Below are 27,345 nucleotides of genomic sequence, written 5' to 3'. Positions count from 1 at the left end.
ACTTCCACCATTTGCTGTCTACCCGAGGAAAAAAAAATCTCAGAAGTCTGCTTGCAGTAAAAAAAAAAAAAAAAAAAAAAAAGCAGACACTTGCAGGCAAACATACTAATCCTTCTAGTCTCTGTTGCATAGTATGTCCTCCCTTTGTATATTGCCTTTCCATTCTCGCTTCCCAGTTTTTTCTAACCTGTTTTGATCACTTCTTACAATTCGTTTGTATTTTTGAGAACAGGCAAACACTGGAAAGCGTCTGACTAAGCAAACAAATTTCCACTGTCTTGCCTTCTGTGTTCTTTCTGAAAGAGGTGTAGCAAAACTGTGGGCAGCAGCTGAAGCCCCGCTGCACTCTCTCTCTCTTCTCCATCCTGGCTGCCTTTTTCAAGAAAGTGTCTGATTAGTCTGTGAGAGGTTGTCACTTGGACATCTGTTTTCAAAACATTGCGACCTGGATGCCTTGTTAAGAGAAAGGTGTAACACTACAGTGATGCACGTCATTCTGAAAGTCCATCTACTCGCATCTGAGGTCAGGAAATTTACTGCTTAATTCCCTCCCATTCGTACTTTGAATGCCCTGTGGCAGTGCTTCATATAATATGACTATATTATAATTGTGTTAGGGTACTCAACATGACTGTAGAGGTTTGATAGGAAGGATCATTGCTACAGGAGTAACTCTAGATGTCCCCCCCTCCCTGGCACTGCCACAGTGATGAGTATGCCAGAATATTGTAGATGGTTTGCTTTAGGCCACAGTGAATATTTAGAATAGAAATAATTATTCCCTTAGATGCTTGAAGGTTATTACAGTGCATATTTAGAAAGTTTTTTTAAGAATGTTAGTAGGAGACTACCGTAAGGTGTGCTAGCTGTGATGTGTTATTTTTTGCATTTGCTGTAGTTATTATAGTTAGATTTAACAGTTAAGCAGATTTATAGTGATCAGTGGTGTTAAAACTAGTTTAATATTTTGTAAGCCCTTATGGATGCTGCAAGAACATTTGTTAGTGCCAGAAAAAAAAAGATGAGAGATGTTGCCGTGTGAAACATGGCTTAATGTTGATAGTCTAGCATTAGGATGTCCATCTGTTTTAAAATGTGTCTGGAAGGCTACATTTACCAGCAACTTAATCTTGTTTGCCAACCATATTTAAAAAACTCCTTAAATCACACCTTTATGCTAACCCTATTTGCAACTGCAATGACCCCACCTGAATTCTCACCACACTGTAGAAAGCCTAACCCCTAAGCCTCTGATGCTCACTTTACACTGACACCTATGTGCATAAAATACTCTGTAAATGTTATAAATATGTATCTACTTTGAAGCTCACTGAACACTGAGTGCAATGTTTAGTGTTGTAAATATGTATTTATGCATGCATGCTGTACTATTACTGTAAGGTATGCAATGTCTTCATCGTACTATGACATTGCTTTGCATTTAACTGCCTTCTGCCTTATATGTTAGCATTCTGCCATTTTGTTACCCGACTTATATTATTATAATCAACTGTCATTCTCTAATAACCTATGTATTTCACATTGTAAATTCTTGGAGCTTTTCTCCCCAGGACTCCACAGAAAATGAACACCTACTGTCCAGTCGGATTTATCCTGGTAAAATAAATGTTAAATAAATAAAATAAATATGATGTCCTTGTATTTGAACATCAACAGTTGTGATGAGTACCCCTGCACAACGGTGTGATTTTCTGCTGGTAGTGCTGTGAAAGAATGATGCTTGTCATTTTCAGGAGCATCATAGCATTTGTAACATTTTATCAGGTAGGTGTAAATACTTGTTGAGGTGCAGCATTGTGTTTACTAAAATATTAGGGTCGTAACTGCTTTCTTACTACAAAGTTTGAGAAAGCCTAACGGCGAAAGCGCTTACTTGTTTTGTCAATAAAGCTGATTTTTTACTCTTGGAATTACCGACTGCAATTTCCTGTGTTGGAGCAGTATATTGGATTTACTTTGGCATTGAGTTCCTTAGGATTGACTTATAGTTCAGTACTTTCTCAACACTGAACCGTTTTTGGTGAGCATACGGAATACCTATGCAGGTATTTGAACTGTGGGAACTGTTTATGCTTTTGCCTTAGTGCAACTTTGAAACGGGACATTGCGTTGTGGCGCTCTGCCCCTGTTATTTCTTTTTTGCGTATGAACAGTACTTTCTACACACGGAGGTGTTTTTTACTTTGTGCGAACTTGCAGATTGCCTACAGCGACAGCGGTATATGGTGACTTTTTTATATAAGATTTAGATTAACTGAAGTGTTTTGAGTCCATAAACACTTTGACGTATATAGTGAAAACTCCAGTTTGTAGTAAATAAACTGCAGTACTAGAATAGTTTAAAAATGTGTTAGCTTACCTGGAATGTTCTCCAAAGTGGTGTGTTAACCATAGAAAGACAGTGCATTTAATTTTAAGATGCATATTTTTAAAAGTAGAATACCTGCAGGACCTCGTAAAAGAGATCTCAGAATCACTCTGCTGAATTCAGCAAAGTACTAGGTTCCACGCACGGGATCAAGACAAGTAAAGGATTGCCTTTAAAATACATCCCTGATCATAAAAGAAGCTGCATGAGAACCTGCCTAAGAATCTTGAAGGCACTACTTGCTGCAGAGAGTTACAATTGCAAAGAAAACTGGGGTAATATGTTCATACGGAGATGTGCTGTTACCTTGGCATTTGAGGTCTGGACACATTAGGGAGTCCAAGATGCAGAGCATTTCAGTAACTAAGAATAAAAAATATATATCCTAGGAAGTTACTAGGTTATGGGTCGTAAGGCCCTTATAAGCCTGGCCAAGAATTTAGTTCATGTTCCGACAAGTCAGCACCCGATGCCCCTGTCCTGGAATCCCAGGGGTGTATTTTCTGTTCCCCCTCCAGTTATCCAGGTTGCATTTAAAAAGGGTTAATGTGAGGTACTGTGCTCTTGACGTGGAGAATGAGTCTCTTCCACAGAAGGGGGAGTCTCTGGGACTCAAATCTGTCCTGCCAACAAGTCCTATTGATGTCACAGACCAGGTTGAGGTTATGAGTGCGGGTTACTCGAGTGGAGCTTGACTTGCAGATATGCAGTAGTCCCATCAAGGTGGAGTCTGCGATTGCTTTGTATGCCAGACAGAGGTCGCCTCTGAGAAGTCTGTATGAGACTGAGTAGAGGGACTGGGCTTTTAGCCTTTCTGTGTAGGGTAGATGTTCGAGACCCTGGATTCTCCTGGTGAGGTGACTGTGGTCTCTCCACCTGCTGCATTGCTTTGTGAGGTACATGGCGAAAGGGGCATTGTACTCAATAATGAGTCTTATAAGGGAAGAAAGCAGGGATGTTACCACCTCCTTGTCCCTGGATGAGATACCCTTGCTAATAAGGTGGGCCATGTAGAAAGCTTTCAGTACAATGGAGGCAGTATGGTGGTCAGAAGTCAGTTTACTATCAACGTGGGTGCCCAAGTCCCTCATGACTGATTGCATGCTTAGGACCTTGTTGTTGTGATAATTTATGGGGACTTCACTCTCCCCAAAGGGGATGATGTATGTTTTGACATTCAGTTTGAGGCCACGTTTCTGGCATCAGTCATTTGTTTGGGTGAGATCTTCTTGGAGGATGCCCACATCACTAGGGGAATTGATCACAGCACCCAGCTTGCAGTCATCTGCAAACCTGGTCAGCCATAACCCACTGGTTTTGGCCTGCACTTCAGAAAAGTACATCCTAAACAAGAGGCCCCAAGACCGATCCCTGTGGTACACTGGTCATTACAGGTCTACTGCTGGAGGTGGCTTCCCCTATTTTGACTAGGTGGGTTCTATCATTGAGCCAGTTTGCTACCCATCTGGTAACATACAGATTGATACCTAATTGAGAGTCTATCTATTATACCAGAATGGGGAATAGAATCGAAGGCTTTGGCCAGGTCAATGTAGGTGATGTGCACCGTCTTTCCCTTGTCCATGGCTTTAGTGACTGTCTCAAAGAAGTCGACCAAATTTAGCAGGCGTGACATCCCCTTGATGAAACCAAACTGTGTAGGATCAAGTGTTTGGAGGTTGCCACTGTGTGTGTTAATGAGGTCCATGATAATCCATTCCATTGTATTTTTTTTGTCTTTGAGAGGGCAGTGATGACTTGCTCCCTTGAATTAAGGGGGGGACCAGGTTCTGGGTGATGTCCTGATTTACTGACGGGGGGGGGGGCAGAGGGGTAAAGTTTTCACTGAACCTGTCTGCCAGCAGGTTGGCTATATCTATGGTGTTTGTGTATGTGGTGTCCATGACCACCAGTTCTGAGCAAATCTGAGTGATTCCTTTGAAATTGCGGACGTATGTGAAGGAGGCCTTATGACCGTCTTTAGTAGATGTGGCCAGTTTACACTCAAAGCTTGCTTTGTAGGATTTTGCTAGTACTCTCTTACTTGCTTGTTCAGGCTAAGGAGAAATTGCTTCCAGTTAGGCACCTGCTCCTTCTTGGTCCTGGACAGCAATTTTTTCCTTTTATTATAGTGTTTATTTATTGCAGATATTCATCAGACAGGTTTACTCTTCTTGAGGAGGATGATATTGGCCTGTCTGTTATTCCTGATTCCATGCAGCTATATAAATGCTCGTATAGTACTTTGGTGTAGGTTTGGACATATGCGCCAGTTTGTGTAGGGGGAGGGGACTGTGAAGCTGTTTGTACCTTCCCTCAGGGACCTGGTTTAAGACTGTGAAGAACACCATAGCCATACCAGGTGACATTTCCTTCCACACATTCAGACCACAAACTGAAGGCCATTTTTTGTGTTTTTTTTTTTTTTTAAATGGGAAATCTCGGTGTACTACTTACACAACTGTACTTTATATTGACAATATGCTTCAACATTCAAGTAATTTTGAAGTGTTAACTCATGAAAGCTGACAGCACTGCTTGAGCTGTGGTGTTAATCTCTCTTGCGTTGATTTATTTATGTGAGCTGTTTTATCTCATTCAAGCCAGTAGTCCTTGCAAGTCTAACTACAGACAGAGCTTTGATTCTGCGCAAACATAATTATGATACAGAATCTGGAATATTTGAAGCAACAATTAAGCACATTAAATGTGAGAATTACTTAAGCAAATAAGAAATGAAAAAAAAATGCTTTAGTTTGAAAATATTTTCATTTAAATATTCTTCTCTCAGCTGTAGGTGGTTGTGTTCCAGCCTGAGTGCAGTCAGGAATTTGACACACAATAGACTGCCAGTTTGCATTAATGAGCTAAAGTGAAATATAGGTGATTGCAAGAACAGTTAATATTACAATTTCAAAAGCCTTTAAGTTATATCATCATGGAAAAACTGCATTATTTTAATAATATACATTTAGAATTATATTTACAAAAGTAGGTTATGCCATTCATGATTGCAAAAACTACCATTAGAAAGTTTGAAAACATTAATTTGCCAAGTACTTTGGCTGCTCTTATCCCTCACATCAGTTCATTGGTCAGAACTAAGTAGAATTTAGGAAAAATATCTGTTGCACATCAGGTCATATCACCACCTGCTCAACTTTTTGTCCCAGGATTGCACGTATGAACAGATGTTTCTTCCCAGTCATGTTAGAACTCTTTTCACATTTACCCTCTTTTTCTTCAGTGGTATCAGTAACTCTCATTTCAGCAGTCTTCCTGTTTTTGTTGTAGTTTGGTAAAGTCTAATAGCAACGCCTTTCATTTTCCCAGTTGCTTCATCTGGATTGCCAAAAGGCAACATCTTACTGTTCCAGAACACCTTTAAGATAGCTGTGAATGACAATTTAGATGTTTTTCTCCATTATTGCTTCTACAAATCGCAAGCTGGATTCCAGTGTCCTGTCAGATTAATCATATTCCATAAGTATAGGTCTCCCAGCTACCGAGAATTTTGTACTGAGCTGCCACAATGTTCATAGTATCTGTCCTTTTCCATAGCCCATCAAATATCTGTCAGTGTTGGTCTAGGTTTATTTATTTTATTTATTTTACATTTGTTTACCAGGAAAGTCTGGGCAGAAATTGCCCATTTTCAGCTGCGGCCCAGGGAGAAAAGCTCCACATAGTACATCCGTTAGAGTAATTTACATGAACATTCATACAGAAAGACATGCAACATAATCACAGTACAAACTATTTTTAAAAATTCTATACAAAAAATATACAAGTCTTTTTGAAAAACATTAAACAATACATAGGAAGTTCCCCACATTTAACACTGAAATCTGACAATGGAAAATGTTTCATGAGTGCTGTCACCAAGGAATCTTTTGCAAACCTAAGATAGTCTATCCGTCATCTTGATGTTCATATATTTGATCTTTTCCTCACCTTCCAAAATGCTATACAGTCTGTCACTTGACTTTTTTTTCCCTTAATACTGGTTGGTTTGTTCAGTTGATTTGCCTGCACTTTTGTTCTTTGAGGTTTGATGGCTGCCCACTTGTCATGCTGGTTTGCCGCTTCATCCATTGTAAGTGCTCCCATGAGTTTCCCACTTAACACCATTCAAATTCCATAGATTGAATCATTTGGCCTGAAAACTATGAGAGCTACCATTTACTAGGCTTGTAAGGGCCCCAGCCAGGGCCATTAGCCTAGTAGCCTCCTATGATCCTATGACTTGCACAACATTCAGCTGTAATATTTTCTAGTGTCTCTGCTCATTGAGCTTCGATCTGCATGGCCAATTCCATTCTGGCTGCTGAATAACTTCCTCTTTCCGAATAGTCTGATTCCATCACCAAATCACTGCTTCCATCACTAACCAAAAGGCGATGTCGTTACTTGATAGTTTATAAGATACACTTTAAATGCAGTAAATTTACTAGTGTTTAACAGTTTTAACTCTTAGGTTATAAAAGAGGCTTGAAGAGGGCATTAACTTTTTAGCTAGAACCGCACATGCATTTGAGACACTTCCCTACTAATTCGATGGCCAGGGATAGTAGGCCACCGAGCCAGTAGGGAAATGTATTTGTGGGGGATGGGACCTGGTGCATGGAGGAGAATATTGTCAATACAGAGAGTTATTTTATGTGTTTGGGGATGGCCGATGTTTTGCCATTAATAAAACAAATTGAAAATATCATGGGTCCTAGAATGAATCCCTGAGGGAACAGCAGCAGTGAAGGTCATGTGTTCAGAGGCAAGGATGTGGTTTCAAATATTGAACACAGAGTAAAGTAGTTGCCTGGCCAGTAAATTGTCGATTAGATATTTTTGTCCATATTTCAGTATATCTTACCAGTAGTAGTGTCTCTGTCTCTCTTTCACATTTACGCACCATGTGGTACATTAAGCAACGAGTACCTTTCAATGCTCATTGTTTCTGTAGCAGTTACGGGTTTTATGAGCTCAAGTTGATAGCCCAAGGTCCAACCCTACTTGGAGGGTGTACCACACACACACACACACACACACACACACCTAAGGCCAGTTTAGAGTGTCCAGTCCACCTACTGCATGTTTTTGGAATGTGGAAGGAAACTGGAGCACCTGGAGGAAATGCGCACAAACACAGGGAGGACAAGCAGACTCCTCAGAGAAAGCACCCCATTTGAGAATCAAACCAGAGTACCTCTTGCTGTGAGGTGACAACGCTAACCGTTACACCACTGTGGTGCCCAGTAATAGTGTAGATTGCTGTTAAGTGCTATTGCCTGCTCTGAAACCATGCTGAGAGTCGATGAACAAGCCATATTGATTGTATATGTTCCATAATTTTGAAAGTGGAGAATTAAAAATTTTAATAAGGGGACAATGGATGGAGATAGGTCTGAAGTCTTGGGGATTAGCGAGGGAGGTAGGTTTGGATATTGCAAAATTAAGGGCACATTTAAATTATTGAGGTATAGTGTCAGTAGTTTGGGAAAGATTATAAATGTGGGTAAAGGGCTTGGCTGTTATGGGTATTGCCATATGTTGGGAGGATGGAAGTATTTTGGAATTTACTTTGATATTTTTCTCTAGTTCTGAAAGACATTTTTTTTTGTATTTTTCCAGGACCTCACCCCCTGGCTCCACTTTATCAACCAGTTGGCCTGCTCATTCTAAGGGGCTGCAAGAGCTGTATATTCCTTGGTTAGTCAAGAGCACAAGGCCTGTCTTTTCCTGCTTGGGAATTCTTATTGATCCTCTATTCCCCCAGTGAGAGTCGGAGGATTGGAAGAGGGCCAGCTTGATGGTACTTGGGATGGCCACCTCCTTACACAGTTCCTCTGAGCTCTGCCTTTGCTGTATCCTTAGGAAAATGTGCCTCCATAATCTGTATTCCCCTCTGCTATTTAGTGTGATTATGCCACGACAGTGCTAGTTCTTTTGTGGGAGAGAAGCTCAAACTTCTGTGCAACACCTAATGTTTCTGCTTGGTATCAGCCTTATTGTGAGCCAGACTCTCTTCCTCCCTGCTCTTAGGGTGGGTGAGCCAGCAGTGGCTGTTCAGTCCTATGCTTCTCAGCTGACTCATACAGGCCCCCAAGCCACAGTGCAAACTTGGCTCACTTGTGCCATAGTCAAGGCTTTATTCTCTGTGTCGTGGAGTTTTCTTTTCCCCCCAGACAAAATTGTAAGTAGAATATCGGGTGGGTGTAAGATATTTATTAATAGATTCCAAAGGAGTTTTTGTAATTGGTGCTGGGAGTATGTGATTTTTTTAAAAAAAGGTTTTAAAGTTTGATTTGGTCGATGATATAGGAAAAGATAGCAAGCTGATTCTGCTGACTGATGACTGTGGCTAAGATTGTAAAGTATGTTCTCAAATCTTACACTTTAAGGTAAGTTCTTAATGTGACTTATTTAACTTGTGACATACCAGAGTTCCAAGTCAGACTAAGAGGTGGTGATTGATATTCCACATGCTAGTCTCACTCACCTACTTCTAATTCTTTTTATAGTATTGTAGATCTCATATTCCTTCCTTTTAAGGGGCAGTGTAAAAAAAAAAAAAAGTTTTTCTTTTGCTGGTTAGTACATTATATGATCTTATTTTTATCTGTAGGCTAAATCCCGGCAGAGAGTGTAAAGTGAAAGATGCTGAAATTGCATCTATTGAAGACCTTAAAGAAGGACAGCTTGTTCGAGGTTACGTGACATCTGTTACTGATGCAGGAGTTTTTGTGAGGTAAGTATTTCCTATAAAAATCACTTGCTGAGAAGTTATTTCATTGATTTTTTTTTTGTTGATGTCATTCAGTCCATATTTTATAAAGGTTAGACATTTCTCTCTAGATATATATCTGTATATACTGATGGATGATTTTTATAAAGATACTGTACCTTTCACATCTATTTCATTTCAAGGAATATGACCTTATTTTACTTGAGGTTCCTTGTTCACGTTGAGGTGGTTTGTCACATACTCTGTGTTAAGATTTTAAACAAAATTCACTGTGGTATACATGAATAAAGCCCCGACTGTGATGCAGGCAGTCTGGGCTCAAGTAGAGGCTCGTGAGTCTGGGTGAGGGAAGATAGGATTGAGCATCCACTGCCAGCTCATCCATCCGACAGGGTGGGATGTGCAGCCATGGCTTACAGCTTGGGTGACACTTAGCACGAACACTTGGTGTTTTCACCTGTGGGGCAAGCACTGCCATATACACTTTCCTCATGATGGCAGAGCACAGAGAAACTTGTAAAGCTACTGAAAGGGAGCTGCTCCACTTAGGAGGCAAGCTGGCCTATCTCCACTACCCTATTCTTGCTGCTGAAAGGAACATATGGGCTCATAGAACTTCCAGGTGGGTACAAATGGACTGTGGATCTTTTGCCTAGTCTGGGATTGCTTGGCTGTCACTCCCCCCAATGGAATACATGAGCCAGATGTATCTTGGTAAATGACCTATTGAGGAAGGCAGTACAGGGATGCTAAAAAATTAAAAAAAAAAAAAAAAACATAGTAAGTAATGCTGCATTTTGCAGACTGTTTCCGGAGAGTCGTCTCTTAACACTCCCATCCAACATGGGTACTTTCAACTCATAAAAGAACCAGCAATACCTAATATCAGGTCCTCCAAACACTCCATACTTGACCTGACTATTACAAAAATACCAAACTCCATCATCAACATAAACATTCTGCCACCATCGGCAACCACAGCACAATTAACTTTACAATTGTCAACCATCATATAAAACTGCCATCAATATTAAAACCTTCAGAAGCCAGAGTAGCACTAATATTGACGAACTCTGAACCTTTCTCACAGCCCACAGCTGAAACGATATACTCTTCTTACATGACCCTAATACCGGAGGTGCAGTCTTAACTAGCTTTCTCTTCTAGCTGTAAGACAAATTCTTTACACTTATCCACTGGCTTTATAAACCCACCAAAACTGAATGGCTACTCACTGAACTCAAACATCTTTTAACTCTAAAAGAGGAAGCATGGCAAAAATGGAAACAAAACCCCACACTCTGACAACTGCACCTGCTTTATAGTCTTGGGTAACCTAGCCAAGAGGTCAGTCAGAAGGCACAAAAGAAATCTCCAGATTACTTTCTTACATTTCTCCAAGCACTTTTAGAAAAATGTTTACGTTCTTACAGGAAGAAAACCTCCTCATGATATCCTGTCTACAAAGACCATTCATTGTGGCACAATAAAACTTTTGCCAGAAAGTTTCTTTAAAGAATTTAGCAACCTGCCATCAGTAAACTCCACACCTCCCACAGGTTATGTATTGCCCACCCCCCCACCAAAAATGCATACGTCTCTATACTGTTTGAAAGTATTTTCAGTGATACTCCTCCTTGATCTGACAGAGTAAATCCCAGAGTCATATATCATTGCAGAGATCCTCCATGTCTTCCTGTTACCTACATATATGATCCATGTCCCACACACATGCAACAGATTTGAAAAACTGCTCTAATTAAACCCTTCCTAAAGCAAACCACCCAAAAGATACCGCTCACTTCTGTGCAGTATTCTTCCTCACAATTCTGGGAAAAAAATTAGAAAAGATGGTTTACACACAGCTCTTTCTGTGAACAGCAGTACTACCTGCTGTCTCCAAGCAGCATGGAGTCTAGCCTGGATAACATTCTGTGACAGCACTTTGGTCACTAACTAATGACATCTTGCAAAAGTCTGATATTGGCCTCCTTTATAGGTTTCCTGTTTATAGACCTGGCTTCTGACCTCATTGACCACTATCCTCTCCAAAACAATCTAATTGAAATTGGTATCAGTCCAGATGCTGCTCCCTGGTTTAAAAACTTCCTCACTGACAGACGCTTCAAAGTTAAAATAGGATCCTTCCATTCAAAATCTGCACCTATTACCAAAGGTGTACCACAAGGATCCATTCTTGTCCCCTCCTCTTCTCCATATGCATTAGCAAATTTCCTTTGAACGCCTCCATTTCCCACTTATCCTCTGCTGATGACATGATCATTTACCGGTGAGGTCACTCTTAACATTCAGTGCCATCTCCAGTCAGACTTAAATGAGCTTCACCAGTGGCTCATAAACCTTAAATTACTTCTCAACCCCATCAAGCCCAAAACTGTGCTTTTTGTAACTCCACAGAAAATTCACCAACCACTTGACTCTCTCTAGCATTCTTTGATTTATACAACCATTCCATAGAGAAAACCTCCAACTTCAAGTACCAAGGATTATATGGCTTGATCAGTCACTAAACCTCCGATTCCACATATACAAAGTAAGTCAAAATAAACTTCTTCCTCTTGTGGGCCAAACAGATCTCCCCTTTTGTATACCAACCAGCGCAGCCATTGGCAAAGGAGTTTTTTTTCAACCTGAATATGGGCATCCAATTTTTGCTTCGGTCTCCAGAAAAAAACATGGCCACGTTCCAGGCACACTCTAACAGCATGTGCGGATTTGTTACAAAATCACCTGTCTTTGAGCATCATTTTATCACCCTAGAAAAAGCCAGAATGGCTACCCATAAAACAATGATCTAATGTACTTTTAGGATCCCAACTCTGTAAACCATTCCAACTCCACCCATTTATGCCCCTTGCAGCTAGACTTCATGAAAAAATCCCTCTTTGTGTAACCTGAGATGCTACTCACAAGTCACGACAATTCTCATTACCCTAGAACCAAACTTCACAGCACTGCACATGCTTTCTCCATTCAGGGACCTACTCTTTGGCAGGCTGTCCCCATCGATGTAATGGAAGTCAACACTTACTCCAAATTCAGAATGCAACTCAAAAAGCACTTCATCCAAGCCAAATGTTCCTGCTTCAACACAGGACATATTACTTAACCTGTCTCTTTCCAAGTCTTTTCTCCTCTCTCATGATGTATTTGATTGGCCCATTTTAAAAATGAATGTATGTATTGTACATTGCACTGCATTTGTTCATTAGTGTGTGTGTGTGTGTGTGTGTGTGTGTATGTATGTGTGTGTGTGTGTGTGTGTGTGTGTGTGTGTGTGTGTGTGTATATATATATATATATATATATATATATATATATATATATATATATATATATATATATATAGATATAGATATATAGGTCCACGTCTTAATTTCGAAATGTAACAATCTCAAGATTCATAAAATTGAGGCCACAATCTGGAGGTTGTGAAATCTCGAAATGAACTAAATAAAAACATGTATAATCATGTTTTTGCAGGGGGGCAAGCACCCCTGCACCCCCATGCCCCCTGCAACTTAAGTATGCCAAGTCCAAGACCGTGCTGCAGTGAAGAGAGTGGTGATGTTCCCGTTCTGCATGGTATAGCGATGTCTGTTACTGTTTGCTTCACTGTAGCATGATCTCTGAGTGAGTATATTTAAGTTGCAGGGGCTGTGGGAGGTGCAAGGGCGCTTTCCCCCCTGCAAAAACATGATGATGCATGTTTTTTTTAAGTTCATTTTGCAATTTCACAACCTTGAGATTGTGGCCTCGATTTTATGAATCTTGAGATTGTGACATTTTGAAATTAAGAAGTGGACCTATATATATATATATATATATATATATATATATATATATATATATATATATATATATATATATCTATATCTATATATATATAAAGGAATCATATGTCTCTGAACTCTGGCATTCAGTCTATATTCTTCCTCTTCACAAAGGAGGCAAAAACACCAACATCTTAAACTTCCGCCCCATTGCTCTGCTCTCACCAAACTCCTAGAAAAATCTGTCCGACTCCAACTTATGCCTTTTCTTACCCAAAACCAACTTCTTACCCCTACCCAGCATGGTTTCCGCCGAGGCCATAGCACTATAACCACACTACTCTCCTCCTTAGAAACTGTTAGTCAAGCCCCTGATTCAGGACACTTAGTATCTACAGTTCTCCTCGATCTCTCTAAAGCATTCAATACTGTTTCCCATAAACACCTCCTCTATCATCTCTCAAACCTACATCTCTCACAAAATACTTCATCCTGGTTCTCTAGTTACCTGTCAAATAGATCTCAGGTGGTTAAATGGAAGAACACTACCTCTACCTTCTTACCCACCCCAACCAGCGTATCACAGGGGTCCATCCTTGGACCTATGCTTTTCAACATCTTTATCAATAACTTTCACTCTGCTATTCTTGACGCCGAAGTCATTCAATATGCGGATGACTTGTCTTTAGTCTGCTCGGCCTCAAACCTCTTTGAACTGCTGACTAAAACCCAAACTGCTTTCTCAACTACTGAGAACTGGATGTGCCAAAATCACCTCTCACTCAGTGCAAATAAATCTAAAATACTACTATTCCCTCCCTCAAAGACTTACTCTTATGACAAAAGTGCATTCAAAGTCCTTAGCCAAACCAACTCACCTATAGAAGTGGTTCTCTTTGCCAAACTTCTTGGCACTACTATAGATGAACACCTCAAGTTTGATATCCATATTCAACAAAATATAAAGAAAGCCCACCAAAAGTTAGGTATGCTTTACAGGAACAATTTCTTCCTCTCCAACTCTATTAGGCATACTCTGGCCACTACTTACGTTCTCCCATTCTTATTATACGGAGCCCCTCTTCTAACTAACCTGACCTCTTCCATCACCTCTAAACTAGAAAACTGCTATAATAAAATCTCTAAATTTGCCACCAAATCCATAAATTCCACCCATCACTGCCTTTTTCCCTTCATTGTCTGAATTGGCTAGAACTCACAAATTACCTAGACTACCTCCAACTTACCACTGCACAGAGACTTGTATTTCACCCAACAAAATGTCCTTCTCTAACAAACATCCTTCCCCCTACACCCCTAATAGAACTCTCAGATCTGAACACCAAAACTTAATTACTATCCACAAACCTAAACGTCCAGCTGGCCAACTTCTCCTTTCTTTCTCACTAGGCAAGAAATGGAATTCTCTCCCCTTCCACGCTAAAGACAATATCAAACTCAGAAAACTTCAAAACCCAGCTTTTTACATACCTGTCCTCCAAATGGAAATGTACCTGCTTTCACCCTACCTAATTCTGTTTAAGTAAATGCTCCTGGGAAGATTTTCCTCCTGGATTCCTTAGCTCTCTATAACTCCCAAAGCTAATTCCTAAGAGTGTACCCAAGCTCTCTGCAACTCCTATAGCTACTCCACACAAGATTTCAACTCTGTAAATAGCCTCTTACTTTAAATGAATGTATGTAAAGTGTTTCCTTACTTTAAATGTAAGAATATATGTTTAAATGAATCTGTACAGTACAACCCTTAAGATCTATCACAATGAACGTTGTTGCTCATGCTTGATACTGAATATACATATTTGTAAACCATACTTTATACTGTATCGTTTATACTTTTGTATCTTTACTGTATTATGGAGATTTTCTCCCTGGGCCTCCACTGAAAACGGGCACATTGGGCCCAGTGGACTTCCCTGATAATAATAAAAAATATATATTATTCAGCTGCTCTTACTGTAACTGTCTTAGTTGCTTTTCTGCATGCTGTTATCTGTTCAGTCGCTCTTACTCTGCACTTATTACTGCTTGTTAGTCGCCTTCTAATTTACTGCCTTCTGCACTTGTTTTTTAGTCATTTTTTAAATTAATTGCATTTATTTGAACTGTATTTGCCGTAGTGTTGCTTCACACTCTGGTGTGCTGGCTTGCAATACAATTTGAATTGTATTTACTGCTGTTTTAGCTGCTTTTCTGTAAAAAAAAAAAATTCTAAGCTTGTTTCCTGCCTTTCCTGTAACTAGTCAAGTCCAGATACAGACTTGCTGTATCCAGGACTGTTGGTAAGTTTCTGAGCCCCCCAAGCCCTTCTGTGTTGGAGGGAAGCCTTCTAGCTTATCAGTGGGAGTGGTAAGCACTAGGTAGCCTGTCTACCATGGGAAGAGTGGGTTTTGGCCCTGAAATTGTAGTTCATTGGCCGTTTGGGCAGTTTTTCCATCTCTTTCTACTTTATGGTTAAAAGCCCATTTTGCAGTTGGTTCCTGCCTTTCCTATAACTAGTTTAGGCCAGGTGCAGATTTGCTGTATCCAGGACTGTTGGTAAACTTCTGAGCCCTCCAAGCCCTTCTGTGTTGGAGAGAAGCCTTCTAGCTTATCAGTGGGAGTGGTAAGCACTAGGTAACCTATCTGCCACAGGAGGAGTGGTTTCTGGCCCAGAAATTATAGTTTATTGGCTGTTTGGGAGGCTTTTCCATCTCTTTCAACCTTCTGATTTAAAAGCCTGTGTTTGCACTTGTTTCCTGCCTTTCCTGTTACTAGTCTAGTTCAGGTACAGATTTGCTGTATCCAGGACTCTCTGTAAGATTTTGAGCCCCCCCCCCCAAGCCTTTCTGTGTTGGAGGGAAGCCTTCTAGCTTATCAGTGGGAGTGTTAAGTATCAGGTAGCCTATCTACCACAAGAGGAGTGGTCTCTGGCCCAGAAATTGTAGCTATTGGCTGTTTGAGCAGTTTTTTTCCATTTCTTTCAACTTTCTAGTTTGAAAGCTGCACTTGTGCCCGTTTCCCGCCTTTCCTATAACTAGCCTAGTCCGGTTACAGAGTTGCTGTAACCAGGGTTGTTAGTAAGCTTTTGAGCTCCCCAAGCCTTTCTGTGTTGGAGGGAAGTCTTCCAGCTTATCCGTGGGAGTGGTAAGCACTAGGTAGCCTATCCTCCACGGGAAGAGTGAGTTTTGGCCCAGAAATTGTAGTTTATTCGTCTGTTTGGGCAGTTTTCCACCTCTTTCAACTTGCTGGCTTAAAAGCCTACGTTTGTACTTGTTCCCCACCTTTCCTGTAACTAGTCTAGTCCGGGTACAGATTTGCTGTATCCAGGACTCTTTGTAAGCTTCTGAGCCCCCCAAGCCTTTCTGTGTTGGAGGGAAGCCTTCTAGCTCATCAGTGGGAGTGGTAAGCATTAGGTAGCCTGTCTACCACAAGAGGAGTGGTTCCTGGCCTAGAAATTGTAGCTATTGGCTGTTTGGGCAGTTTTTTTCCATCTCTTTCAACATTCTGGTTTAAAAGCCGCACTTACGCTTGTTTCCCACCTTTCCTGTAACTAGCCTAGTCCAGATACAGAGTTGCTGTATCCAGGACTGTTGGTAAGCTTCTGAGTCCCGCAAGCCTTTCTGTGTTGGAGGAATGCCTTCTTCTAGCTTATCAGTGGGAGTGGTAAGCACTAGGTAGCCTGTCTACCACGAGAGGAGAGGTTCTTGGCCCAGAAATTGTAGTTTATTGACCATTTGGGCTGTTTGTCCGTATCTTTCAACTTTCTGGTTTAAAAGACCACATCTGCGCTTGTTTCCCATCTTTCCTGTAACTAACCTACTGGGTAGCACTAGAAAGCCTTAAACTGATACAAGCCTTGTAGCTTAGAATAGAGACTTTGGAGTGATTAAGTATCAGTTTTCTTTATTTTCTTGCTGTATTTAACTGTTTTCTGCCTAAACGCAGATTTTCCAGTGTTTATTGTAATTTAAAAGCTTGATTTTTTCACATATTGTACTTATTTGACTGCCTGCACTTTTAAAAAGTTTTTTGTTTAAATAATTTGTTTAACTGTTGTAGGCTACACACTGAAGTGCAATAGCCTTTTCTGATCGTTTGTAGTAGTTTAAAACTGTTTTAAGTGCATTTTTTACTGCTTTTGAATTATCTTTTAAAAAAAAAAATATATATTCCTCGTTTCCTGCCTTTCTAAGCTAGTATAGTCCAGTTTTCAGGCAAGTGTTGAATTCAGGGCTGTGATACTAGTTTGAGTTGCCCATACCTTACTTGGATAGAAAGAAGTTTCTCTGTTCACCTGTGAGAGAGGGGAGCTTTGAGCAACCTTGTCTGTCCCTGGAGGATTGGTTCAAGCCCAGAAGTTAGTAGTTTATTCGTCATTTTGGGCTAATTTCTATCTCTTTTGTTTCCCTACTATAAAAAGTGTGCTTGCACGGTTTTGCACACCGGGCAGTGCCAGTTAGCTACGGTTAAATTATTCCTGGCTCCACTAAGTCTCCTCTTCAGGTTTTCCCTTGAAACTAGTCTCTCAACCTAAGCACTCAAAAAGCATCTTACAGCCCAGCACTTGCTCAGACCTAATAGCAAGCACTAATATACCCTGACACTAATCAAGTCTCTCTATTCACCCCTCACCAACCAAGTGACTAAGCAACTTACCGTACTATTCAGGCATGATCAAAGGGCAACTTCAGGTGCACTCTCCAGTCCAGCTGGTGAATCTGGGTATCCTGAGGCAATGTTACAACTGCCTCATGTACACAGACAATCCTCTCCTCCTACCACAAAACACTAACGTATGCGAGAGATGCAATTATACAGCCAAACTGGAAGCTAAGCTGTCTCCACCCAAGACTGGAACAGACAGTCGAGGAGAAGGTTAACACTTGCACCACAACTCCAGCCACACACAGACCTACTAAAACAGCACTGGCAAAAAATACACATAAATGCACACAATCATACTCTGAGGCTCTAAATAAAAAGCTGCAGAAGCATCAGAGACCGCCAAAGCAGATACCCAAACAACCTGCACTTCCCGTCACAAACCAGAGAACACAAAACACAAAATCAGTGTGACGCACAATCACAGCCCTTAAGGCGAAATAACATACCTAACACACTAGTAATAGGTGATTATATAGTCAGGCACACTGACGTCCCACTCACTGGGCTGGACAAGCAGAAGGTTACTGTTAGCTGCCTGTTGGGATCCAGAATCCACCACATAACACAAGCACTCATGTCATTCCAGAACAAGTACAAATATGACTGTCATTGTTCATGATGGTTTGAATGACCTGAGATGTACCTCCCTGGACTACATGTAAACAGACATGGAAGAGCTCCTGATCATGTAGCTCAGGCTGGTATGACCCTGACCATGAGTAGCATCCTGCCCTCACCAAGAATGATACCTCAGTATAAAGAAAAAATGATCAATTTCAACAATTGGCTAAGCTTCTGGTGTCATTCAAAAGGGATCCAGTGTCTGTCAGCGTGGGACGACCTGTTCGACAAGCTGCGTTGCTTAGCAAGAGACATCTTGCATCTGTCACCCCTAGGCCTTCGAATACTGGCCAAGGCTCTTGCTGCCCCCATAGTGCCTTTTAGGCAAGGCTCAAAATTCAAACCCACCACCGCAAGCAGCACAATTAACAAAAAACTGAGGGTTATGCTACTTCAACGTCAGGAGTTTAAATCTCAAAATGCACGTGCTTGGTGCACTTCTCAGTATGGAGAACGGCATCTGTGCAGTAACTGAAACCTGGTTCAAGGCTCCAGAGAGCACCCCAGCACTACCGGGCTACAACTCGTGGCACAAGTTTCGGCCACAGAACACGGACCGAAACACAAAAGGAGGGGGTGTATCCATATTCATCAAGGATACCTACACCTCCAGGTTAGTGGCACAGCATGATACCTCTGAGATCATCCATGTGCAACTAACATTGGGCAAATCTGCATTGCAAATTGTGGCCTGCTACAGATCACCCTCCATGACCCAGGACCACCACTCCACCTTTCTGGAGACACTGGAAAACACGAAGGTCCTACTGAACATCCTGATATTGGGCGATTTCAGTTACCCTACCATTCACTGGGAAAAACTACTCATGTACAAATTCCCAGGCCCAGCACTTCCTGGAATTCATCATCTCACATGCCCTGGATCAGCTGGTAAACTCCCCTACCAGAGGTGAAAACATATTGGACCTGGTAATCACCAACATGGACGACAGGTGTTCCTCACCGGAGATCAACCCGTCACTGGTTAGATCAGGCCATAAACTAATCACTCTGGAGGTCCACACCCCACCACCACCCCCAACTGAGGAAACCACAGTAAAAAACTTTTCTAAAGCAAATTTCACCTTACTTAAGACAGAGGTGGTAAGTTTCACAGCCCACACGCTAAAGGATAACGCTGCCCAAGATGCAGAAACCTTTACAAATGCACTCTGAGCACCTACAAGGATGCATGGATCGTGCCATCCAAAGCAAAACCAAGACTCACTCCTCTAAGAGAAGGAAAACAGTTTGGTGGACCCCTGCAATAAACAGGCTATAAAATAGGAGGAGGAAACTAGTTCAGAAAAAAAAACAAATCCCAAGAAGGAAAGCCATCCCTAATCAGTATCAGTAAGAAACTAAGGTGCCTCATGAAATCATCTAAAGCTAACTTCAAAAGAAAAATAGCCAAGGATTCAAAAGTTAACCACAAAGCCTTCTTTAGCTATGTTAAGAATCTAAGTGGCAACTCGCAGATATGCACTGAACTAGTGCAAAATAGCACAAAATATACTGAACCTACTGATATTGCCAACATCCTGGCAGATAGATTCAGTGCAAACTTCACCCCCCTCTCCCCTCCAAAAGGACCCACAGCAATATTGAAAAAGTGTAGTGTCCCAAAAATCACAGACGCACAGGTGAAAACAGCCCTTTCAAAAGCCAACAACACAGTGTCAGTGGGACCAGATGGTGTCCTAGGCTGCGTCTCGCACGAACTACAGAACTAAGTAACCCCCCCCCCCCCCACCTAAACACTCTGTTCAACCTCAGCCTCTCCACAGGCTACGTGCCCATTGAATGGCGCACAGCAATGGTTATTCCTCTCCACAAAGATGGGGCCACAACTGACCCTGGTAACTATCGCCCCATAAGCCTGACTAGCCTGGTCTGCAAGGTTATGGAGCGCATCATCATGGAACTCATTAACAAAGACTTTGGGAACCTCCTAACACTTGACACAACCCAGTTTGGCTTTAAGGGCAGATCATGCCTACTAAACCTGGTTGACTTCTTTGAGACAGTCACCAAGGCCATAGACGAGAGAAAGGTGGTTCACACAGCCTACCTTGACCTCGCCAAGGCTTTCAACACCATTCCCCACTTGGGTATTACAGAAAAACTTACCAGGCTGAACATAAACCCCTACGTCACGAGATGGATTGCCAACTGGCTTACAGACAGAACTATAAGAATAGCGAACCAGTCACAAGTGGTGTCCCGCAAGGCTCTGCCCTGGGACCCCTACTGTTCTGCATATACGTAGAAGTACAGGCACACAGGAGGACTATAGCTAACCAAGTTCACCGATGACTGCAAACTTGGGAGCCATAATTGACTCTCGGGCTGACATGGACATCCTTCAAAAGGGCCTTACTGAGACCGACATCTGGTGACAAAGTCATGGCCTCAAGCTAAATGCCAAAAAATGCATAGTCATCTTGTTTGGGAAAAACAAAACGCCCACAAATTACCACATAAGTGGCAGCCCCCTTTATATAGAAGAGGTAATAAGAGATCTGGGGACCCAGGTAGATAGTAATCTCTCCTTTGACAATCATATTGTCAGAGTAGTTAGGAAATCCTTGTATGTGGCCCATCTAATTACTAAAGGGTTCGCATCTAGAAATAGAGGTTATAGTGCCCCTCTACTCGTCACTCATTAGACCCATCATAGAGTACAATGCCCCATTTGGGATGTACCTCACAAGACACTTCCAACAGCTGTAAAGACCACAAAAGTACCTCGCCAAGAGGATTACTGGCCTCAAACATATGTCCCATGCAGCCCGACTGAAAAAACTCTGGCTGTACTCAGTGGCATATTGCTTACTCAAAGGTGATCTCTGCCTGACTTACAAAGCCATGTCCAACTCAGAATTGATGGACATGCACCACCTAAAGAAATCCAAGTCACTGCGAGCCATGCGCTCTAGTGAGCTAAACCTCACCACAACAATGAATAGAACATGCTGGAGGGATAGATTCCTGTCACAGAGATTCCCCATGCTTTGGAACAAAATTCCAAATTGCATCAGGTAGAGCCCCTCACTAACACTCTTCAAGAGAAACCTTGACGAGTGGATGGGTAACAGATAATGCACCCCTGGGATCACTTCATTGGCTCTGCTTGACAGAGGATCAGTTAATAAATCAATGGGGCAGCGAAAGCCAACACACTCTGGCTAGGCTTATAAATGCCCTCGGGCAGATAACCTAGTACCTACCTATGAACCTAAAAAAAATATATATATATATATATATATATATATATATATATATATATATATATATATATATATATATATATATATATATATATAGCTATCTATTTAGACTGAGCTACTCTGTTATTACTTGCATTTCTGTTTTTATAAAATGTTTAGTTCACCTTTGCAAAGTCTGAAATTGGTCACAGTTGATCAGTGCATTTACCCTTGCAAACAAATAGATAAAAATTAAATACTAGACTTTAGACTTTGTAACTTCCATGTTAATTTATTTGTATTCCCAGCCACCACTGAAACAGACAGAGATTTAATAAGCCTGATTGGAATGGTGCAGCTAACCCCCATCCTTCAAATTCTTGCTTCTTTTACAGCTGGCTGTTCATGGCATGAATCCTTGGTGTTCTTCATAAGAAAGCTTACAAGTTTGATGCCAGAAAACCCTAGGTCTTCAAAATGTTCTGGATCATCTGATTACAGGCTTTGACCTACACAGGAGTGGACTGTACTTCTTAGAATATGGGCAAGGAGAGAAGTTTCAGACCTACTTTGATACCAGCAGGGTGTCCATGATGAATGATAACTAGTATTAAGATTGGTACGAAGACACTGAACACAGTCAGAGACAGGAGTTTGACCAGAACCTCCATCCACCTCTTGAGGGGCCTTCAGACCATCATAGTGAGTGACCTTCCCCTCATTTAAGGGAAATCAGTTTCTGCTGGTGATTATCTGAAGACCATAAGTATGTTGAGATGCATCCTTGCAACAACTTTTTAAAGCGAGTCTCTGGCTTCTAAAGTCAGCCATCTCGTTTAAGCATCTGACTGGCCTTCTCAGGCTGAACATGTCTTCAGGTTCTCATTGCTAAACTCAAGCCCAGAGAACCTTCTCCCTGCACCTCACTCTAGCTCAAAGACTTAGTGATGAGGTTGAGCAGACTCTACTGTAACTCCTGCTGTGCCCCTCAGGCCCTTATTCACTCACTCTACATTTTTTTAAAAGCATCTCTATGAAATCACTTTTAAACCATCACATAGGTACATATTAGTAGAAATGAAAGCAAAGCACAGTAGCATTTTCATTATTTTTATGCAGTATGAGTATGTTTCCTTTTTAAACATTCTTATTCAGTGATAAACAGCCAAAAACCTGTAACCAAGGAAGGCAGGCACATTTGAGCAACCAAGGAATTCTTTATTCGTAACAACAGTTTAGCACTTTCGTCTTGGTCAAAGACTTCATCAGAACTTTTGAACATCATACTCACAACTATTAAATAATCAGAAAATTCACTAATCACATGTTAAAGTCAACCAATGATGAACTTACACCAGTAAATCAAATAATTAGTTACAAATCAAACTGGCAACACACAAAAACAAAAAAACATGAAAAAAAATATTAAAACAATAATACCATATTGTAAATGGTCCCTGGAATAAAAAAATTAAATCGGTTAAAAATGTCATATTGTAATGTTATTAAATCGACATATAAATAAACAACCAACCTAACCCCCAAGTCACCCTTCAAGACTTCTAAGCTTGAGTAGAGGTAGATAGAACAACCATCATTAAGACCTGGAAACCGTAATGCATTGAGCCTCAAATCCAAATCATCTCTTTCCTACTCAGGTTAGGGAGTTGTTTATTTGTATGTCAATTTAGTAACATTGACTAGTGAATTTTCTGATTATTTAACGGCTGTGAGTATGATGTTCAACAGTTCTTTGACCAAGACGAAAGCGCTAAACTGTTCCTAAATAAAGCATTCTTATTCAATGACATTACATAAATTGCAGAGTTTTTGCCTTGCTGTAAATCTCGCTCCTCCTGTACATTATCTATATGTATTGTGTACACAGATTCTGTTTATTTCTGTGTAATTTGCGTCTTCCATTGTCTAAAGGTCCTATTTCCATTTCCTTTATATCCTTTATAATACTCAGTACTTGCCTAAGAGTTGGTATAGATTTTGATTTCTATTTTCTAGCACTTTTTTGACAACTGGATGACATTAAACTTTGGTGTTTGATGTCGTTGGTCTTGACTGAGCAGTTAGAATGAGCACTGTCAAGGAATATCAGCTAGTACTAGCACAGATTCCTATTTAGTCCGCTGATGTGCTACCCTCTCTTTTGCTTGCAGCCATCTCATTTTGTTTGTGTCACCTGTCCATAGTACATACCTGCTACTTGCCATGCAACAGTAGCATAGGCCTAGCTTTCAGAAGGCTAGTATCTACAGACTTCTGGGATGGGGGATCACAGGGAACCAAGGTTCTTGTCTCTGAGACAAAGTTTTTTTTTTCTTTCTTTTTTTTTTTTTTTTTTACTGCCACTAGCATCACTTTAAATAACCTGTCTTTTGGAGAAGCATTCTGACTCTTGACTCCTGTCCTGTAGACTTTCTTCCCAGAAAATGGATACAAAGCTTGTTGGGTCTTTGCATCCCTGATGTCTTTCCCTGAAAGATGCTGTTTTCACAACATGGAAGCATCCATACACTTGTCTCTTCAGTGTCCAGAATATGTATGTGCTATAGAACTTCCATGCTGAGATGCATCATGTTCTGTTAGCATCTTTTTAATAGACTTTACTGATTACATAAAAGCTGGAGACTTCAGTGCCTTGCGTCTGCCCCATTAAAGAAGGATGGGGAAGCTGTGGAGAAGTTTGATGAGACAGTTTTCTCCTTTACCTCTTCAGGTCTTAGGTTTATAAGCTTTTTTTGTCTCACCTGCCCTAGGTCCCTTTCCTTATACATGAGGCTCTGGAAAATAAATCTGGCATGGCTTCCTGATTCTCTGGTCAGTGATTTGTGAGGAAGAAAACCCTTATTATAGCATTTCACTGAATTTTCTTATCTGCTGCACTTTTTTTTGACTGTGTTGATGTGTGATGGTAAAGTTAGCAGCCACTGTTACATGTTTACTCTATGTAGTTTGCTTGAAGCTGTTCTATTCTGCCACTCCATTCTGTATGCCTTATAACATGAGAATCCTCTTTGTGGAACCCTCTCAGAGGATCACAAAGTGTTCCAGAAAAGGAGAAAAGTTTTTTCTACACTGATGGGTAAGTTCCTCCTTTTTTTATGTTTTTTGTTTTTTTTTTTCTCGGGCAAAACAGCTTTTTAATGACTTAAGCTGCCTATGGAGGCTGCTTTTTCTAGTTTTCCCTGTTTAGTTTACACTGTCCGGGATGGTTGAGTTTTGTGTTTGGTCATGGAAGGTACTGCTTAAGAATTGCTAACCTGTGTCCATTTTACTCTGAGATACATGGTACAATGTTTAAAGAATTGGATGGGGAACAGGAAATTCATCCCTGGCTTGGCACCTATGTCTCTAATGGACACAGGCAGCCGGTAAATGGTTAATCTACCGGGCCCTTGCTTGTAAATGTTTCACCTCCCAAGCCCCTACTTACACTTCTCAAGGGTACCCAAACTTGTCAGAGATTTGGGATGCATGGCTAGACTTAAAAAGGCCCCTGTGATCATTAGTCTAGTAAACCCCTATGACCCTATAATGATTTAACAAAACCTGTGTACTGATGTGATCATTTCTTAATTACTGAAGCATCACAGTTAATCATTTTGCACTTGTTTGAGACCTAAAAAGAGTCTTTGCTGCTTTGATGGAAATTTGTCTCCTTTTAAGTGATGTAACTCCTAGTGTTAGATGTTTTGTCAAATGTATCCAAATTTCTGCATACAAAAACATTTTTGGTGTAAATCATAATGTGCACTGTTGCAGTCTTCACATTTGGGATATCCTGAAGCCAGCTTGACTTCCAGTGCCCTACACTACTACTCCAGGGCTTTGGCTGGCACTTTCACCAAGTGTGCTGGAATTTCAGTGGTATAAGGGGGGGGGGGGTACATTTGCTCATGCCCTCTTTTGATCTTTCTGGTCAGTAGTGTATTACTTGCAGCAAACTGTCCATTGGTCAGCAGCCAGATAAGTAACCCCATAGGTGATTTGTCATCTTACCTGTCTTAATTTGCAATGAGTTGGCCATTGTCTAATATTCACTCTAGTACTGAGGAAGGTTAGTAAAGGCTAATTGTGTGACAAGCCAACCTCCACAAGGATTTTTATTCTAAGTGTTTATTCTGCTTTAGACCAGAGGCCAAGGCAGACTCTTGTTTGCAGTGTACTTTATCCTAGGACAATCTGTAGGAGATGTTGGTCTGTCTAGGCATTTGTATACATACTGCAGCATGAGCCTCATTCTGTGCCAGTACGGCATCTGACAAAACCTTGAGCTTTGTGTGAGAAAAAGTATAGCAGTAAGAGGAAGGAGTGTTGAGAAGTTGAGGCTGTCTCTGTCTGTAGATTTCCCCGGGTCCAGTGACCCTGTACATAGTGAAATACTTTTGCAGCCTCAGTTCAGAGTAAGGTTCAGCCAGGACCTTTGGCATGATTGCAGGCACCCTTGACTTCTGAGTTTTGCTCGTCCTGCTGGATGTGATACTCTTCTTGAGGCTAAAGGCCCTTGGGCTTCAGATTCCTGCTTTGTGATACCTTGAAGGGAAAGTGTGATCATCACTATTCTTGTACAAGAGAGAGCTGCTGGTGACCACATCAAGGTCTGTTCACTGCCAGAGAGATTATGCCTCCAGGGAGGGCCTCATTTTCTGAAATCACGAAAAACAAAGTGCCGAAGCACAAACTGGTGCTTGTTGCCAGCTTGCCTAGACAGAGAAGTGCCTCTTATCCCCTCTAGTTCCTTTGCTTTCCTTCTGATGAGTCCTTAGCTAAGCTGTTTGAGTATTTTGCCCTTTCTGAAGAGTGACAGACTTTTGTACATAAGGTGTCCTCTGCAAGAGGATTCTGACACCCATGACTCAAACTGATGAGCCTGGCATGTGTGAGCCAGACATCAGCTGCTGAAAACTGGTTCAGTATTGAAGGCACCTTGTCCTTTGCTTCTATACCAGAGGAATTTTTCTTTGGGGCCCCTTTCACACAATGAAAGTTTTCCAGTAGGAAACCAAAGCATCTTCTTATGTTGAGCAAAGTTAAAAAGCTTGTACTGACTTAACTGAAGTTAATCATCTAGAAGTCTCTTCATTGTTAGATGTCCTGGAAGGAGTGTGTAATAATGTATCTCTGAAGCCCGATTCCCTTTCTCTTGCTCCTTGGAAGCCTTACTGGTTCCCCAGGGTCAAGGGCTCTCATATGTATCTCCATAGAAACCCTCACATTTATGTACTTTCTGTGGATCCCAGCAAGGCAGCTATCTTGCCTCCAACTAGGAATCCTTTTCCCAGTGTTAAGTAGAGCAGAGTGAGCAACAGATTTGGGAAAATAAGTTTACACTTAGGCTACCCCTTAGAGCCTTAAGTGCCACCCCCACATGCTTAATTACCAGCAATCCCTGTTAGAAAAAAATGAGGATTAAGGCAGAAGGGGATTGTATACAAGGATCTGAAGCAAGAGATGCTGGACTTATGTGATCTCCCCTTTAAGGTGACTGAGCACTCTAAGAAATGTAGTTGTAATGTGGGGGGGGGGTGCATCATGTAGTTCAGCAGCTAATAAGACGACCTGCCTGATCAGGACCATGCCTTTAACAAATAATGCTAGAACAGCGATCCTTATTGCACTATTGAACTAAGACATTCTATTTGGACTGCCTGCTTAGGAGATTAACAAGAAATTGGAAGAGAATGGAAATGTGCAGTCTGCAAGGCAAACTTTTCAGACCCAAACTCCTCCATTATATAGCAGGGATATGACAGCAAAAAAATTGGTTGTCTGACTCTAAATACGATGGTGCTAGACCTGGCAAAGAGAAGAAGAGGAAATTTAAGAAAGAATGGCAAGGTAAACCCAGAGACGCATGAGGCACTCTGGGCCAAGGCACCAGGAAGGATTAGCCATTACTCAGTACACCTA

At 41.2% G+C, this 27,345-nt stretch overlaps 1 protein-coding gene across 1 annotated transcript in view; it reads left to right on the top strand.

Moving 5' to 3' along the window:
* The window catches only part of PDCD11 (programmed cell death 11), a 1,563,481-nt gene that overhangs the window by 1,229,737 nt on the left and 306,399 nt on the right, over nt 1-27,345 (top strand). Inside the window, 1 exon segment of the mRNA XM_044056566.1 lies at nt 9,012-9,134. Within this exon segment, the coding sequence (XP_043912501.1) occupies nt 9,012-9,134 (123 nt within the window).

The sequence above is a fragment of the Protopterus annectens genome, chromosome 14.part0, assembly GCF_019279795.1.
Source record: "Protopterus annectens isolate FY-2018-M chromosome 14.part0, PAN1.0, whole genome shotgun sequence".
NCBI classification, from domain to species: domain Eukaryota; kingdom Metazoa; phylum Chordata; order Ceratodontiformes; family Protopteridae; genus Protopterus; species Protopterus annectens.
The sequence above is the reverse complement of the archived record's forward strand: the minus strand, read 5'-3'. Positions and strand labels throughout refer to the sequence as shown.